At 43.3% G+C, this 17,414-nt stretch overlaps 1 protein-coding gene across 1 annotated transcript in view; it reads left to right on the top strand.

Annotated features, from left to right (window-relative positions):
- LOC101852179 (forkhead-associated domain-containing protein 1) overlaps nt 1-16,699 on the top strand; it is a gene marked incomplete in the record, with an annotated part of 52,489 nt that extends 35,790 nt beyond the window's left edge. The window contains 13 exon segments of the mRNA XM_013083047.2: nt 757-906; nt 1,544-1,700; nt 2,571-2,673; nt 3,776-4,042; nt 4,812-4,944; nt 5,912-6,050; nt 7,123-7,352; nt 8,457-8,677; nt 9,499-9,550; nt 11,142-11,255; nt 11,863-11,946; nt 14,701-14,841; nt 15,486-16,699. Coding sequence (XP_012938501.1) covers nt 757-906; nt 1,544-1,700; nt 2,571-2,673; nt 3,776-4,042; nt 4,812-4,944; nt 5,912-6,050; nt 7,123-7,352; nt 8,457-8,677; nt 9,499-9,550; nt 11,142-11,255; nt 11,863-11,946; nt 14,701-14,841; nt 15,486-15,518 — 1,824 coding nt within the window.
- Nucleotides 16,700-17,414: the final 715 nt, after the last annotated feature.

Genomic DNA, 17,414 nt, shown 5'->3' with positions numbered 1-17,414 from the left:
GGGGGGGGGGGAGGAGAGAAGCTCTGCATGTTTGTGAGTGAGTCATTTCCATTTGTGTGTACATTTTTTATATGTTCTTGTTTGTGGATCATTTATGTAGGAATGTATTTGGAAAAGATTGAGTGTCATCCTTTGTAGACAGGTGGATGGCAATTGCATCAGAGATAAAAAGAAAGAAAGAAAGAGAGATTGTAATGTCTAATCAGTGAGAAGTCAAATTGTTTCTTATTCTCCTCATTGTTTCGTCCGTCTCTCCTCTGTCTGTGTGTCTGTCCTCATTGTCCCATCCGTCTCTCGTCATTGTGTCTGTCTGTCTCTCCTCATTGTCCCATCTGTCTCTCCTCATTCTGTCTGTTTGTCTGTCTTCATTGTCCCATCCGTCTCTCCTCTTTCTGTCTGTCTGTCTTCATTGTTTCGTCTGTCTCTCCTGTCCTCATTCTGTATGTCTGTCCTCATTGTTCCATCCATCTCTACTCATTCTGTCTGTCTGTCCTCATTGTCCTATCCATCCTCACTGTCCTTTCTGTCAGTCCTCACGGTCCTGGTGGGTGGTTGGCAGGTGCTTTGGTGTGGTTTGCTTCTTCTTTCCTATCAAACTTCTATTGTTCTTATCTCCCCTTCTTCTTTGTAATGTTTGTTACTCTCTTCTAACACCTCTACTCTTCTGGCGCTCATATGACCTTATGCTGTTGCGAGCACCGTAAAACCTCTACTAAAACTTAAACTCACGGTCCTGGCTTCTTGTTGTATGTCCAGTCGATGACGGACCTCCAGACTGACCACCACAACAAGATGTCGGAGGCCACCAGTGTCCTGGAGCAGCTAGAAGAGGTTAAGAGGTCAGCCCAGGAGCTGAGGGAGGAGCTCACAAAGCAGGAACAGCTGCGTAACGAAGACGCTGACAAGGTAATTATGAAGGGAAATAGAAATTGGTCGCTTTTAATTAAGCGCAACTGGGCTATCCCGAAAAACGCTGTTTGGAGAAAATTGAAGGAAAAGTTTTTGCCCTTGTTCAGTTTCTTTAAAAGACAAGGAGAGTTTTCTCTATAATCAAACAAATGTACATACCAGTGGAACTAAACTTCTCCTATTGGTAGGGCAATGCTCACTTTTGGGGTAGGTCAAGATTTTTGGAAACCCCCGAAATCTAGGTTAGCCCACTTGGCAGGTGCTCTGATGTGGTTTTCTTCTTTTTTCCATTAAAATATCTATCATCCTGATCTCTCTTCTTTTTTGTGTTTATTACTCTCTTGTAGAACCTCATATCTTTGGCACTTATATGACCTTATTATGTTGCAAGTGCCGTAAAACTCTTACTAACGGGTGGTTGGCGGGTGCTCTGGTGTGGTTTGTTTCTTCTGTCCTATCAAACATCTATCCTCCTTATCTCCTCTTTTTCTTTTTTATGTTTGTTACTCTCTAATTTTCTGGCGCTCATACGACCTTATGCAGTTGCGAGCGCCGTAAAACCCCTACTAAAATTTTTTTTTTAAAATCTAGTACTAAAACTAAAACTCTCTCCTCTCCCACGTGTCTGTTCCAGCACTCGGCGGAGAAGCAGGAGCTGATGGGGAGGCTGGACGGGGAGGTGGAGACGTACAAGGAGCAGATCAAACAGCACTCGGTGACCATCTGTACAATGGAGGAGAGGCTGGAGAAACTGATGAAGAAGAATAAAGACTACCAGGAACAGCTGAGCAGTGAGTTGTGTGTGTCTGTGTGTGTGTGGGGGGGTGTTTGTGTGTGTGAGAGAGAGTTGTGTGTTGGTTTTTGTGTGTGTGGGTGTTTGTGTGTTAGTGTGTGAGTGTCTGTGTTTGTGTCTATGTGTGTGTGTGTGTGAGTGTCTGTGTGTGGGTATGTGTGTGTGTGTGTGTGTGTGTGTGTGTCTGTGTTTGTGTGTGTGTGTGAGTGTGTGTGTGTCTGTGTGTGAGTTAAGTGTTTGTGTGTGTGTCTCTGTGTGTGTGTTTGCGTGTCTGTGTGTGTCTGTATGTTTGTGTGTGTGTGTGTGTCTGTCTGTCTGTCTGTCTGTGTGTGTGTTTGTGTGTATGCGTCTGTCTTATGTTTCCCCAGCACTAAATGATAGTTATTGTGCACGTCTTTACTCAGATGAACAAATCCTCCCCAGGGAAGTGTTACTGACTGACGTGTCTTTAGGCCAATCTCAAAGGGGGGATATTAACATGTTCTTATGCACAGTAGAGTTGTCAATGGGCTGATTTATCAATGTCATGCTCACACTGTGCTGGAACAACATAGGGGGAACTGGTGTTTTTTCTTTCCTATTGTCATTTTCCTCTACTTCTTTTGTATGTTTGTCACTCTCTTGTGAACTGCTATTTCCGGGGTGCCTTGATAATTGAAACAGACTTTGTGCTGTTGAGGCTAGAGAGGTGAGCAGAGTAAGTCTGATTCTCCGTTTGAACTTCTCTGTTGACATTCACCCTTTGGCGTTCATATGACGTTACGCAACTGCAAGCACCTTAGAATCTTACCAAAACTAAAACTAAACTAAACAGACAAAAGTTATTTTAATAGAAAGTACTAGTTATGTATGCTCCCTGTCTCTCCAGAGCTGCGCTCGTCTAAACCGGCCCCGCCCCCCAAGCCAAAGGTCATTGTCCAGCGACCCCGAGAGGAGCTGGCCGCTCTGGAACAGGTGGTCAACGCTCTCAGGTGACTCATCTATACTCCCACCACTTGTCTCTGCCTATCTGTCTGTATGTCTGTCTGTCTGTCTGTCTGTTTGTCTGTCTGTCTGTCTGTCTGTCTGTCTGTCTGTCTGTCTGTCTGTCTGTTTGTCTGTCTGTCTGTCTGATCTATACTCCCATCACTTGTCTTTGTTTGTCTGTCTGTCTGTCTGTCTGTCTGAGTCATCTATACTCCCATCACTTGTCTCAGTCTGTCAGTCAGTCTGCCTGTCTGTTTGTCTGTCTGTCTATCTGTCTGTCTGACTCATCTATATATGCCTGGCACCACTTGACCCTGTTTGACTTTGATACTGTCTCAGTGGATGGTTGGTAGGTGTTCTGATGTTGTTTGCTCCTTCTTTCCTTTCAAAATTCATTCATCCTTATGTCTCCTGTATTCTTTTTTGTGTTTGTTACTCTCTTGTAACACCTCGAATCTTCTGCTCTTGTATGACCTTATTGTGTTGCAAATGCCGTAATACTCCTACTAAACCAGAACAAGATGTAACTTTATGTCCAGTATTCCAGTGTGAAGCATGCAATGTTTAGATTTCATGTGACTCAAGGACACTGAAGTTTCTCTCTAGTTCATTAGATTGGTTTTGTAAAGGCAAGACAGACTGACAGTTTAGATGCAACGGAGGGACAAAGAAAAGAGCTGGGACCTACCAGAGGTGTCCTTCAACAAGCCATTCTTCTTACTGGCCTGAATTTTTTCCCAACAACAACATAAAAAATTGTTGCTTATTGAATGGGCGTGTACTTGGGAAATGTTGATTTTCGTCTTATTTTATTTTGAAGTGCCTTGAGCTCACCAGTGAGTGGGTGCTATAGAAGTGATAATATTGTTATTATTACTATTGTTATTATTATTGTCATTTTTAAAATTATGATTATTATGATGATTATTATTATTATTATTATTATTATTATTATTGTTGTTGTTTTTATTTTAATGCCGACAAACAAAAACCTACTCAAGTCTGTGACAAACAATTTCTCAACTGAACTATCACTCTCTCCCTCTCTTTCACTCTCTCTCTCTCCCTCCCTCTCACTCTCTTCCTCTTTCTCTCATTCCTTCCCAGACAAGAGAATACAGTGCTGAAGAAGGAAGTCCGCGACTCGCAGGATGTGATCATGGGTCTGCGTCGCGATCTGTCCGGAGCCTCGGCGCGTCTCTCCGACATCTCTGGCGAGATGAGCGAGGCGCAGAAACAGGAAATGGAGCGCAACCGAGAGATTCTCACGCAGCGTGGCGTAGAGCTGACGGAGCTCAGGCAACAGATGGCAAAACTGTCCCAGATTATCGACAGTCAGAAGGAGGAGATGAAGAGTCTGGAGGGTCAGCTCAGGTGTGTGGTCGTGTGTGTGTCTGTGTTTATGTGTTTTTGTGTGTGTACCTGTGTGTGTGTTTGTATGTGTGTGTGTGTGTGTGTGTGTGTGAGGGAAGGGGTTCATTCCGGTGCATGTATTTGTGTGTGTGTGTGTGTGTTTCTGTGTTTGTGTGTGTGTGTGTGTCTGTGTCTGTGTGTGTATGTGTGTGTGTGCATATGTTTGTATGTGGGTGTGTGTGGGTGTGTGAGGGTAGGGAGGTCGTGCCTGTGCTTGAATTTGTGTGTTTCTGTGTCTGTATGTGTCTGAGCATGTGTGTCTGTATGTGTTTGTGTCTGTACGTGTTTATTTTTAGGGGAAAAGGGGAAGGAGTACATGCGTTTGTGTCTCTATGTGTGGGGGAGGGGATTGTGGGGGGGAGGGGAGTTGACATGTGTGTATGTGTGTCTCTATGGGTGAGTGCGTGTGTGTTTGTGTATGTAGGTGTATAATGAGTTATTTGAGTGGGAGGGAGATATGGAGAAGTAATTTTTTTTTTCTCTAAATTTTGTCTTTCACATAATTGTTTTTCAAATAAACAAACATAGAAACAAACAAACAAACAAATAAATAGACATACAAACAAACAAAGAACAAACAGACAGACAAACAAACAAACAGACACACAGACAAACAAACAAACAACGAAACAGACAGTTCAAGTTTGTTTTGCATTTGACCTTATGCAGTTGCGAGCGCCGTAAAACTCTTACTAAAGCTAAGCTAAGTTAGTTTTGTCCCTGTGTACAGCAAGGAGAAGCAGGACAGTGCCAAGCACCGGCTGGGAGCGGAGGAGAACGGCGCTCGTCTCAAACTCCTACAGGAGGAGCTGGACCGAGAGAAACAGGAGCAGAGGAAGCAGCTGGACCTTCTGGACCAGGAGGTGAGACATGTGCTGTTGGTGGTGTTGGTGTTGTTGTTGGTGGTGGTGGTGTAGTTGTTGTTGTTGTTGTGGTTGTTGGCGATGGTTTGGTTGTTATTGTGGTTGTGGTTGTTGTTGGTGGTTGTTGTTGGTGGTGGTTGTGATGTGGTTGTTGTTGGTGGTGGTGGAGGTGATGGTGGTGTGATTGTTGTTGGGGTTGTTGTTGGTGGTGGTGGAGGTGATGTGGTTGTTGTTGCTGTTGTTGGTGGTGGTGGTGGGGATGTAGTTGTTATTGCTATTTTTGTGATTGTTGGTGGTGGTGGTGGTGGTGATGTGGTTGTTATTGGTGGTTGTGGTGATGGTATTGTCGTTGTTGTTGCTGGTGGTGGTGATGGTGGTGGTGGTGGTGGTGACGTTGTTGTTGTGGTTGTTGTTGTTGGTGATGATGTGGTTGTTGTTTCTGTTGTTGTTTTTGGTGATGCTGTTGTTTTTGTGGTTGTTGTTGTTGTTTATATTAGTGATTAAAGTGTTTCCGTTGCTGTTTTAGATATTGTTAACATTGCTGTTAATGATGAGTATACTCCCTAGATTATTGTCCATGCTGTGATGTTTGCTTCTATGTAAGAACAAATCATAAACTGAAAACTGCCCTCGAGTTCTCCAATGTCCTGCCATTCTGAAATATATGAGCACAGCATATTGACCAAGTGTATCTGTGTCGTGGTTGGCGGGTGCTCTGGTGTGGTTTGCTTCTCATTTCCTATCAAACATCTATCGTCCATATATCTCTTCGCTTCCTCTTTCTTTTTCACGTTTGTTACTCTTTTGTAACACCTCTAATCTTCGGCCTTATTGTGTTGCAAGTGCTGTAAAACTCTTACAAAAACTGTGAAAACTTCCCTCAAGTTTTCCAATGTTTTGCTGTTCTGAGATGTATGAGCACAGCGTATTGACCAAGTGTGTCTGTCTGTGTCTGTGCGTGTGTCAGGGCCGTATCACCTCCGAGCTGACCAGCATGGGTGCCCAGTGCCGCGGGGAGAGGCATCAGCAGATCATCAGCAGGCAGCGTGAGGCCCTCGCCGAGCTGAGGACCAAGGTCAAAACTCTGGAGCAGTCAAGGCCACCACGTAAGTTATCTTACCACAGGGATTATATATATACATATATGTGAGGCTACGTGGTGAAATCAGACGCTTGTCAATTTTGGGGCATGTGGAGTTACTGGTATAATCTTAAAGCTTGTTCATTTGCCTTGTTTTCCGTGAAAAGAAAATCATTTATCTTGAATTTCAAGTTGAGATGTTTGCGATTGAAGGAGATGGGGGGTCGCCTGATTTCAGAGGTAGAATTAGTTGGAAAATGGCCATCAAAGTTTGGTTATTTCCACGGCTTGATAGTCCATTGGAACTGAAAGGTACATTTTTGTGCCTTTAATCAATGTTTTTCAGTAAAAGCCACTCAGAAATTTATTTTTCTATGGGCATGAAAGGTGCTTAGCCAAAAAAAAAATTTGATGGAAATTCCAAAACCTGCGGGAAAATGCCAGTTTCTTCACTCTCATTATTTGGACGAGCGCCTAATTTCACCACGCTGCCTCACATATATAGAAATATTATTTTGTTTGCATGATGTGTCTGGTGTCTGTCTCTTCTCTGTCTCTCTTTCTCTGTCTGTCTGTCTGTCCGTCTGTCTGTCTGTCTGTCTGTCTGTCTGTCTGTCTGTCTGTCTGTCTGTCTGTCTGTCTGTCTGTCTGTCTGTCTGTCTGTCTGTCTCTCTCCTCTCTCTCTCTCTCTCTCTCTCTCTCTCTCTCTCTCTCTCTCTCTCTCTCTCTCTCTCTCTCTCTCTCTCTCTCTCTCTCTCTCTCTCTCACTCTGTCTCTCTCTCTTTCTCTCTTCGTGGGTGGTTGACGGGTGCTCTGGTGTGGTTTGCACCTTCTTTCCTACCAAAAGTCTATCGTCCTGATCTCTCTTTCTCCTTCTTTTTGAGGGGTTTGTTACTCTTTTGTAACACCTCTAATCTTCGCCACTTATATGACATTATTGTGTTTGCAAGTGCCTTAAAACACTTACTAAAACAATCTACTCATTCTTTTTTGTGTTTGTCACTCTCTTGTAACGCCTCTAATCTTCGGCACTTATATGACCTTATTCGTGTTTGCTAGTGCCGTAAAACTCTTTACTAAATCGAAATGTTCCTCAGTGCCCACCCAGGACCAAGCGCTGCAGCAGGTGGTGCTGCTCAAGAAGGAGCTGGCGGAGATGCGGGTCAACCAGGCGTTGTCTGAGGACAAGGTCATTCAGAGCGCCACCTCGCTGGACCGCGAGATCGGCAAAGCCCGGGGGCTCATCACGCCCAGCAACGTGGAGGCGGACATGGAGCGGAGCGCTCACCGCGAGACTATGGACGCGCTCGAGGCTAGCGAAGTCTCAGTGAGTGACACGTGTGTGTGTGTGTGTGTGTGTGTATGTGTGGAAGAGGTCGACTTGGAGCAGAGCGCTCGCCGCGAGACCATGGGCGCGCTCGAGGCGAGCGAAGTCTCTGTGAGTGACACGTGTGTGTGTGTGTGTGTGTATGTTTGTGAGAGGCGGACATGAAGCGGAGCGCTCACCGCGAGGCCATTGACACCCTCGAGGCCAGCGAAGTCTCATTGAGTGACACATGTGTGTGTGTGTGTGTGTGTGAGTGACAGGTGTGTGTGTGTACGGCGGACATGGAGCAGAACACTCACCACGAGGTCATGGACCACCTGGAGGCCAGCGAAGTCTCTGTGAGTGACTCCCAGGCTACTTTGTTTGGTGGTGTGTGTGTGCAGATGTATGTATGCATCATGGGTTTGTGTGCATACGTGTGGTAGCGTCCAATACTAATGATAACGTTTCGTTTTATTTAGTGCTAGTTATTGCTTTTTTTTTCGGGGCTATTCTCGAACCAAGCTTTTTTTAGTAATGACTAAGCCTTTGTTCTCTCCTTTTAGAAGTTGGAAGCAAGCTTGTGGGATTATAATGAGCCATAGTGCACCAGGTTTAGATGACTGTAGAAAAAACTCTGGGAACAGTGGAAAAAACTCAGGGTTTATAGAGTTAACTGTAATGCCAACAAAGTATGGTATAGATGTCACTGTGACACGGTACAACTGGGCCGCTGTAAACAGGTACGAGCATGTTATGGAAGTTTGAGAGTGTAAGAACCAGATGGTCTCTTTAGCAGTGAGTTGTTTTCTTATGTCATCTGGTCTTTTTATACCATGTTAAAATATATAAATGTATATATATATATATATATATATATATATAAAAAGAGAGAGAGAGAGAGAGAGAGAGAGAGAGAGAGAGAGAGAGAGAGAGAGAGAGAGAGAGAGAGAGAGAGAGAGAGAGAGAGAGAGAGAGAGATATCTGCTAAAAGATTGAGTGTTCATTTTTCTATTTAGTCATTGGTTTATTTTGTCACCATCTGTTATTGACCGCGATCTATTGTTTCCTTCATCAACCTTACGTGTCTAAGACTTTATATTTGTCTATCGTGTCCTACAACAGTTTGCAACACTTCTGAGAGCCATGGCTGCATCTCTCGACCTTGAGGAAATTGACGGCCTTCGACCAATGGCGCACATCCCGAAGGATGAGAGGGAGGCTCTCATTGACGCTCGCGAGAAGGCATGCCAACTGCTGGCCAATCGTATCCAAGTGCTGAAGGAGAGGATTGCCAGGAAGGATGATCTGCTGCAGGGTTACGAGACAGACCTGACTAAGCTGAGGTAAATGAGGGGGAAATTTGTTACGCCTCTCTCAACTCTGTTTAGATCCCTGAGGAGGGAGACTGCCGTAAACTTGCAGGTCGGGGCCGAGGAAAGTGGAGCAGGGCACCGAGGCCCCACACACAGACGAAAATCCTGAACAAAATGTGTCACGACGGGGTGGAATCAGGCGCTCATCAATTTTTGGGGGCATGCTGAGTTAATTGTATCATCTTAAAGTTTATTTATTTCTCTTGTATTCAATGGAAAAATACTCATCTGTCTTGAACAGAAGTCGAGATATTTCTGATTGAAGAAAGTGGGGGTCACCTGATGTCGGAGGTATATGTTAGGCATTGTGGTGAAATCAGACGCTCGTCAAAATAACAAAATTAGAGGAACAGGTATTTCCCCTCCAGTTTCGCAATTTTAATCAAATTTTTTGTTTTTTGTTCTCCCTTTTTTATGCCCAAATAAAAACACATTTCCATGTGAATTATATTGAAAAACGTTGATTAAAAGCTCAAAATATGTAATTTTTCAGTTTTCAAGTACTCTTTAGCTATTAAAGTTACCAAACTTTGGCCGTCATTTAACTTACCTCTTTCATTCACAAATATCTTCACTTTTTCTCAAGATAGATGGGTATTTTTTTCATCAAAGGCAAGATAAATGAACAAGCTTTAAGATGATACCAATAATTCCACATGCACAAAAATTGATGAACACCTGATTTCACAGAGTCATGACACACACACACATATATATATATATATATATACACACAGATAACATTTTGCAAAGTTTTGTTTTATTTCACCATGTTCTGGTTTGTGTTGCAGGCAGTCTCAGGAGCTGGCCGATATGAAATCCCACCAAGTGGAGACATTGGCAGTAAGTGAAACCTTATGTGTGCGTGTGTGTGTGTGTGTGTGTGTGTGTGTATGTGTGTGTTTGTGTATGTGTGCGTCTGTGTGTGTTTGTGTGTATGTGTGTGTGTGTGTGTGTTTGTGTGTATGTGTGTCTGTGTGTGTGTGTGTGTGTGTGTGTGTATGTGTGTGTGTGTGTGTGTGTATATGTGTGTGTGTGCGTTCCATGCGTGTTCTAGAATCACTCGTGTAGAAAGAGGTTTTGCTGTCCCTGATAATGTCCTTGTTGAAAATAGTTCTGTTATTACGTCTGTGTGTTGAGTTTATGAGTCAAGTCCTTGTTGGTTTTGAATGTGTTAAGGTCCTAACTGATAAATTTTTAATTTATGTTTTGTTAGATAGGTTATTCCATGTTCATGTACACACTCAATCTATCTAGCATACATATAAACCAACGCAAACACATATATGCGCTCATTTTCCAACCCATACCTGCATACACATACACATAAGTTAACACAAACACATATGCTCATGTTCATATTCACACCTGCATACACGTACATATACACATTCACATACACATACACATTTTAAAAACATTTTCAGTAGGTAGGAAATTTTGATTTTTCCTCGGATAGCGGCCGAAGCCTACTCTTATTGATTTTAGACCACCAAGGGATCTTAAACGTGTGCAGCTTGCCCTCGGGACATCCGAGATTTTTTGCCCTTGTCCGAGAAGGCTAGGTGTAGATCTTTCCTACCGGAAGATCAGGGGTATGACTGCAAGGCAGCAGTAAGAAGGAGTCAAGGATTAGCTGTAGAAAGGCTGCAGTAAGAGTCAGGAGCCCAGTGGAGGGGACAATGGAGGTGAATGGAGGGGAGCAGAAAGTGGAGACGAAAACAGACGACAGAACATTGCCAGAGAGCAGGAAAGGAGGTGAAAGGAGACTATTGTAGAGAAGAAAATCTTTCAGTCACTATCTGGATTCGAACCTGGGACCTTTGAATGAGAGGTGAACAACACCTTAACCTCTTGGCCACGAGAGCCCACTACACATACATATATACACACACATAAACTAACACATACAAACGCTCATGTTTTTTCCCACACCTGCATACACATTCAGGCTCACACCAACCCACACAAGAGTTGGTTCTACACAAAGCTCATATAGTAAAAACCCTTGCCATCACAAGCATTTTGGAGGGGAAATCCAAAGAAACTGGGTGGAAAACATCACCAATCGGCGTTTTGTGAACGGAGCGGAACTTTGGCATTTTTGCTGATTAGTGAGATGTGACGGCAAAGTTTCTGTCTTGCAATAAATACAGACCGTGTGCATGCTGCGCATGTTAAAGATTCGTTTGTGGTCTGAAGTCAATAAGAGTAGGCTTCGGCTGCCACCCGAGCAAAGATTCAAAACTGACTTCCGACTAAAAATTTTTATGTGTCCTTGCATACTCATATGACCTTATGCAGTTGCGAGCGCCGTAAAACACTTACCAACCCCCCCCCCCCCACCAAAAAAACAAAAACAAAACATGAATACAGACACTTCCAGATTTCTTCTCTGATCCTAAAGCGGTGACCTACTTCCCCACTTCCCCAGAACGACGTGCGTAGCCGCGCGGAGGAGTCACAGTACCTGCGAGAGTCCCTGAACAGAACCCGCGATCGTCTGAACCAGGAGAAGCGACTCAACTCGGCCATCAAGCAAAAGAAGGTGAGTGCGTGGTTGGCGGGTGCTCTGGTGTGGTTTGCTCCTTCTTTCCTATCAAACATCTATCGTCTTTTTCTCCCCTCCTTCTTTCTTATGTTTGTTTGTTACTCCCTTGTAACACCTCTAATCTTCTGGCGCTCATATGACCATATGCAGTTGCGAGCGCCGTAAAGCCTCTACTAAAACAGAAGAAGGTGAGACACTCTCTGCCTCTCGCATGCTGGGCTGTTGGAAAGAAAATCTTAGAGAGCTTTACTTTAACTTTTTACTTTTTCGGTCCTCTGGTATCCTTAGGATGTCGAGGGGAGGTGCAGGTTTCAGTCCTGTGCTAGGTGTGTAGCGTCTGTGATTGATATGTTATGTTGTTCCAAGACCTTTTAACCGTTTTAATTGAGAGAGCATAACATTCAATGTGTGTGTGTGTGTGTGTGGTGGGGGTGGGGAGTATGTGTATGGAAATGTGTGTCTGGGAGTGAGTGTATGCGAATGTGTGTATGTGGGAGTGTGTATAGGAGTGTGTCTGTTGGAGTGTGTGTATGGGAATGTGTATATGTGTGAGTGTGTTTGTGCTCCGGGCCGTTGATATCACATTGCCCTGGTTTTGTTTCAGACTTTCCATCTTGAAAACGAGAGGTCACATCTGAGCGACAGCACAACATACAAAGGTCGTCATTGCAAGGTGGAGGACCCCAAGGTGAGGGGGTGGGGAGTAGGGAAGGGGAATACGTAGCTGGGGGAAAAAGTGGTGGTGGGATGACTTCTTGTTGTTATGATTAGAGATTTGGGGGGGGGGGAGCTTATGCTTTTCATATGTTTCATGCATCAACTCACTGAGGTGACTTTCTTCAATTTCCAATGTCATCATCATCATCATTGCCTTTCTCACCCTGCGCCAGGGTATAGGCCATGGACAAACACCTTCCACCTTTCTCTATCCTGGGCCAGCCTCTTGATGTTATTCCATGTCCTCCCACTTTTCTGTAGATCGATTTCTGTGATTCTTCTCCAGGTTCCACGAGGTCTTCCCCTTGATCTCTTGCCCTGTGGGTTCCAATCCAAAACTTTCTTTGTTATGCAGCTGCCTGACTTCCTGAGAGTATGTCCAATCCTTTGCCACCACCTTCTTCCAACCTCATCTCTGACTGGGATCTGTCTTGTTTTCCTTAACACTTCCACATTGGTGACCCTGTCTGTCCATCTGATCCTCAGTAGCTTTCTTAGACACCTGTTCCAATTTCCAATTTGCCCCAGATAAAGATCCGCTCCCAGAGGCTCGTGGTCGGAATCGCTGTGTCAGTGAGCTGCTAGCAGCGGCTTGGGCACATTCTTTTACGACGACGTCAGCATCAAATTACTTTTCGGCAATTGCCGAAAATAAGTCTCTTTTATCGCGATTTCATTCATTAGATGAAAAACTCTCAAAATACTTCCACTTATTTTGATTTAATGACCGATTTAGTGATGGTTTTCTCATTTTTAGATTTAGTACCAAAAACGAGCCCTGGCAATGTGGGTTTACCCCCCTTGTAGATAAAGAGTTAATTAGTACTCCTAATCATTAAATAAACAGGAACCCAAAAACGAGTAAAGCCCTTTAATATGAACCACTTTTTTTTCTGTGTGCATATGAAGAGGGTAAATTTTGCTGGGACAACTTCCCCCTAATGTTTTTTTGGGGGGCATCTGAAAAACAATTTCTACACCCTAGATCCTATCTCTTGGTAGGAAGGATCAAGCACCTAGTGTTCTCAGATATTGACCAAAAATTTCAGAGATTCCACGTTGAAGTTTCACACATTAAAAGTTTTGTGGTGGCTCTAAAATTGAAAAAGAGTCAGGCTCTGGCCAGGAGTAATTCAGATTAATTCCCGCCCCAAAACCGAAGCCACTCTAGTCAGTACTTCAAATACATATGAAGAGTACCTTTGAAAAGAGCACATTGCTTCCTGTTGGGCAAGAGGTGATTCTGTGTTCTGTGTAGATAAAATGGACATACAGTCAAACATGGGTAACTCGAATTCGTCAGGGATTGGAAATAGTGTTCGAGATTTCCATAATTTATCATGTCTGCGAAAGCCCCATATACAAATAAATAGAGAGAATATCAAGGGAGGTAAAAACAAACGTTAAAACTATTAACGTGGTAAGCTCCCTTGATTAATGTGTTGACGGTGTGTAAGCAAGAAGATGAATGAAAGTGGAAAGCAGAAAATCTCACGTGTGCTCAGCCGACTTCAACGTCATTCCTTTCCTCTCATTTCATTGGCTTACAGAAAGTTATGCCTCTTGCCATCTGCACCATGCGTGTCCCACAGCATGATTGTACGCATGGCGGGCGAGTCATGCGGTGCGGTCAGCATCACTCCCCAACTCTCCCCTCCCCCTTCCCTGTCCCCCCTTCCTCCAGCCTCTCGTGGTGAGACAAGGGCCTCATTTTGGCTGTATCAAAAACAAAGAAACACCTGCCCACGGCCAGAAAGGCTGTAAAGCTGGATCCTTAGCTGAGAATGCGGAGGGGATTTGTTCGAGATTCAAGTTTTGCGTGTTCGAGAACTCCGTGAAGTCAATACAAAGAACACATAGGGACTGAAACGGAGCGAGTGGTATGTTTGAGATTTACCCGAAAATTCTTGATTTACGTGTTCGAGATTCGTGAACTCTACTGTATATGTAAAACATCTGCTTTGCTGTGAGAGGAAGATCTTACAGTCAGTCGCTCGCTGAACTCTAGCAGGGGTAGGAGAGGAAGAGAAATATGTGAAGTGTGCTGACAAAATGAGTTACTTCTCAGATTCAAGCCTTAAGGAAGTAGATAAATCACGCTTATAGCTGAAGTTTTTACATTTTATAAGTATGAAATAATAAAAGCAAGGTTATAGTTAAAGAACTTGGCATCAATTGAAAATCTATAAGTTTGACCCTAATGTCCATTTTTTGCCAATATCTCCATTTGTGGCTGGTTTGCGAGAAGTGACTCATTTTGTCGGCATGCCTCACATATTATGTGTCATGACGCGGTGAAATCAGGCGCTCGTCAATTTTTGTGCCTGTGGAGTTATTAGTATCATTTTAAAGCTTGTTCATTCATCTTGCTTTTGATGAAAAAAAATACCCATCTGTCTTGAGCAGAAGTGAAGATATTTGTGATTGAAAGAGGTAAGTTCGCTTGGTTTCAGCGGTGAAAATAGCAAGAAAATGGCCGCCAAAGTTTGGTAAATTCAATAGCTAAAGAGCCCTTGAAAACTGAAAAATTACTTATTTTGAACTTTTAATCCACATTTTTCTATATAATTCACATGGAAATGTGTTTTTATTTGGACATAAAAGGGTCGAACGAAAAACCAAAAATTTGATTAGAATTGTGAAACTGCTGGGAAAATATCTGTTTCTCCAATTTTGTTATTTTGACGAGCGCCTGATTCCACCACAATGTGTCTGTTTGTTGCAGGCGGAGGTAAGGAAGAGGCAGCAAAAGGAAATCATCCGCAGGAAAAACTACGAGATCAAGACTCTGAGAGGAGATTTGTGCGAGACAGAGAAAGAACTTTACGACAGAGAGAAGAAACTCTCATCCTTCCAGACAGGCCTGGTGAGTACAGATGCTTAATTGACAGCCTCCCTCTTATTCCCTTCATTCCTTCCAGATAGACATAAGTGGGTAGAGACCGACCAGTGGGTGGTTGGCGGGTGCTCTGGTGTGGTTTCCTTCTTGTTTCCTATCAAGCATCTGTCGTCTTTATCTCCTCTCCTTCTTTTTTGTGTTTGTTGCTCTCTTGTAACGCCTCTAATTTTCGGCACTTATGTGACCTTATTGTGTTGTAAGTGCCGTAAAACTCTTACTAAAACTAAAGAGACCGACCGCCTCTCTCTTCCTTCCTTCCTTCCTTCCTTCCACATAGACATAGAGAGTGCAGACTGCCCCCCCCCCCCCCCCCCCCCCGGGGCAGTGCCACTGACTGAAGTGTATTTAGGCCCTTTCCAAAGGGGGGATATAAGCATGTTCTTATGCACAGCTGATTTATCAATGTCATGCTCATACTGTGCCAGAACAACATAGGGGGAAATGCTGCTTTTTCTTTCCTCATCCTTACTATCGTCACTTTTCCTCTACTTCTTTTGTATGTTTGTCACTGTGTTGTGAACTCTGTCAATGTTTTCTTTGATGTTTGAATGAAGTGCTGTTTATTTGGAAAGAGGCGTAAAATGACAGCTCAACCGTTGTATCTCTCACAGCGTCTGGAGCGAACAGTCGAAGTGATGGAGTAACGTCCCCCTGTGTCACGGCTGTCTGCGTGCGGTGATAGAGTAACCTCCCCTGTGTCACAGCTGTCTGTCTGCGTGCGGTGATGCAACACACAACACACTGCACTGGTCCATGCTTCCGCGGCAGCAACATTTCCAGCAATAATACCACAATAATACCACAATAATACCACAATAATACATATCATGTACCACAAGAAACATGCCGTGTGGCCAGACTCTCTGTATTGTCCCCAGCGTCTGCTGGTCTGTCTGGTCTGTCCTGTGCCACGGCACGGCAACATCTGTCTCAGAAAACACTCATCTGGGTCACCTCTTGACCGTGACCTTTGAACTTAACAAATCAAAACTTTTTACGTCTCTCTATCATTACATCTCTCTGTCTACTTGCTTTAATTGATGATTGCTCTTTGCATCAATGAGTCGGATTTGATTGATTGTCTTTGTGTTACGAATGTTTTGAGAATGAACTTGAGAAAGAAGTGAAAACCTAAATGGACTTCGAGCGAGGAAATTTCCGTTGTTCATTGTTTCTTGCTGCTGTGGTTAGACCCAGCGGTACGCATCGAATCTCACAAGACATTAGAGGGGAGACAAAGACCATGCTTATTGGGACCAAAAAAAAGTTTAAGAAATAATTTTGTACAACCCAAAGAGCATACTGATATGATGAAACGGAACGTTTGTTCTTCTTGAAAGAGAAATATTTTTGAAGGATTCATACACAGTTTAGAGCAAGTGGGTTTTGAGAGGATGGGAATGAATATAAATATTTGAAGCAATGTAACTTTGAATGATTTGACTTGATCTTGAACTTTTTTCCGTCAGAAATTTGTTTAATTTTTCCAGCAGGATGATGATGATGATGATGATGATGATGATGATGATGACTAGTGTGCCAGTTTGTTTGAGTGGTGAGAGTGGTGAGATCGAAAACAAAACACACTCACACACAAACACACACACACGCACACACACACACACACATACACACACACACACACACACACACACACACACACACACACACACACACACAAATATTCATACAATGCACATATACTTGATTATACTTAACAAATGACCAACTGTTTGTCAAATGTTTTAATCTGTAATACACACAGAAAGATCTTCTCTTTGTGCCAATATCACATTGTCCAATGTTATGGAATACAAAATGAAAACTAACGCAAAAATTGAACATTTGTTTGGCTTTAAAAATAAAAGTGTCCTTTACAACGCATTAATAATTGCCAAATTTAAAGATCACAAATTGAATGACAACATTAACCCTTGCATGTGTGTGTGGGGAGGGGGGGAGGGGGGGGGGAGTAAGATAATCTAACGCCTGGCACTACTGGTAGGGAGTCATTCTCACAAAGGTCACACAAAGGTCACACAGAGGTCACATACGGCTTGGACACAGTCTGCTTGGAATGAAATGTGAATGCTTAAGATCTGAACCGTAATCTATGTATAGAAACTAGAAAAAAAACACCAGATATATAGTATCACTCTAAACAGGTTTTGGTGAATTATAGCGGGGGAGGGGAGTTGTAGGGTATTAATCAAGACAAGTAGATCTCTCTGTCTCTGTCTCTGTCTCTCTCTCTCTCTCTCTCTCTCTCTCTCTCTCTCTCTCTCTCTCTCTCTGTCTCTCTCTCTCTCTTTCTCTCTCTCTCTCACACACACACACACACACACACACACACACACACACACACACACAAACACTCCCTCTTTTTCTCTATCTTTCTTTTCCTTTTTTCTTGCCGTCACATCCTTCACATTTGACATTCACAAACATGTTACTTTCTTTAAAACTTGTGTCCAAAATTCACAGTCTGAAAATTAACAAAAGCCAGCTTAAGACATTAAATATTTGTCACTTCGTCACAG

Source organism: Aplysia californica, unplaced genomic scaffold (assembly GCF_000002075.1).
Source record: "Aplysia californica isolate F4 #8 unplaced genomic scaffold, AplCal3.0 scaffold00207, whole genome shotgun sequence".
Taxonomy (NCBI): domain Eukaryota; kingdom Metazoa; phylum Mollusca; class Gastropoda; order Aplysiida; family Aplysiidae; genus Aplysia; species Aplysia californica.
This window is presented reverse-complemented; position numbering and strand designations above follow the sequence as displayed.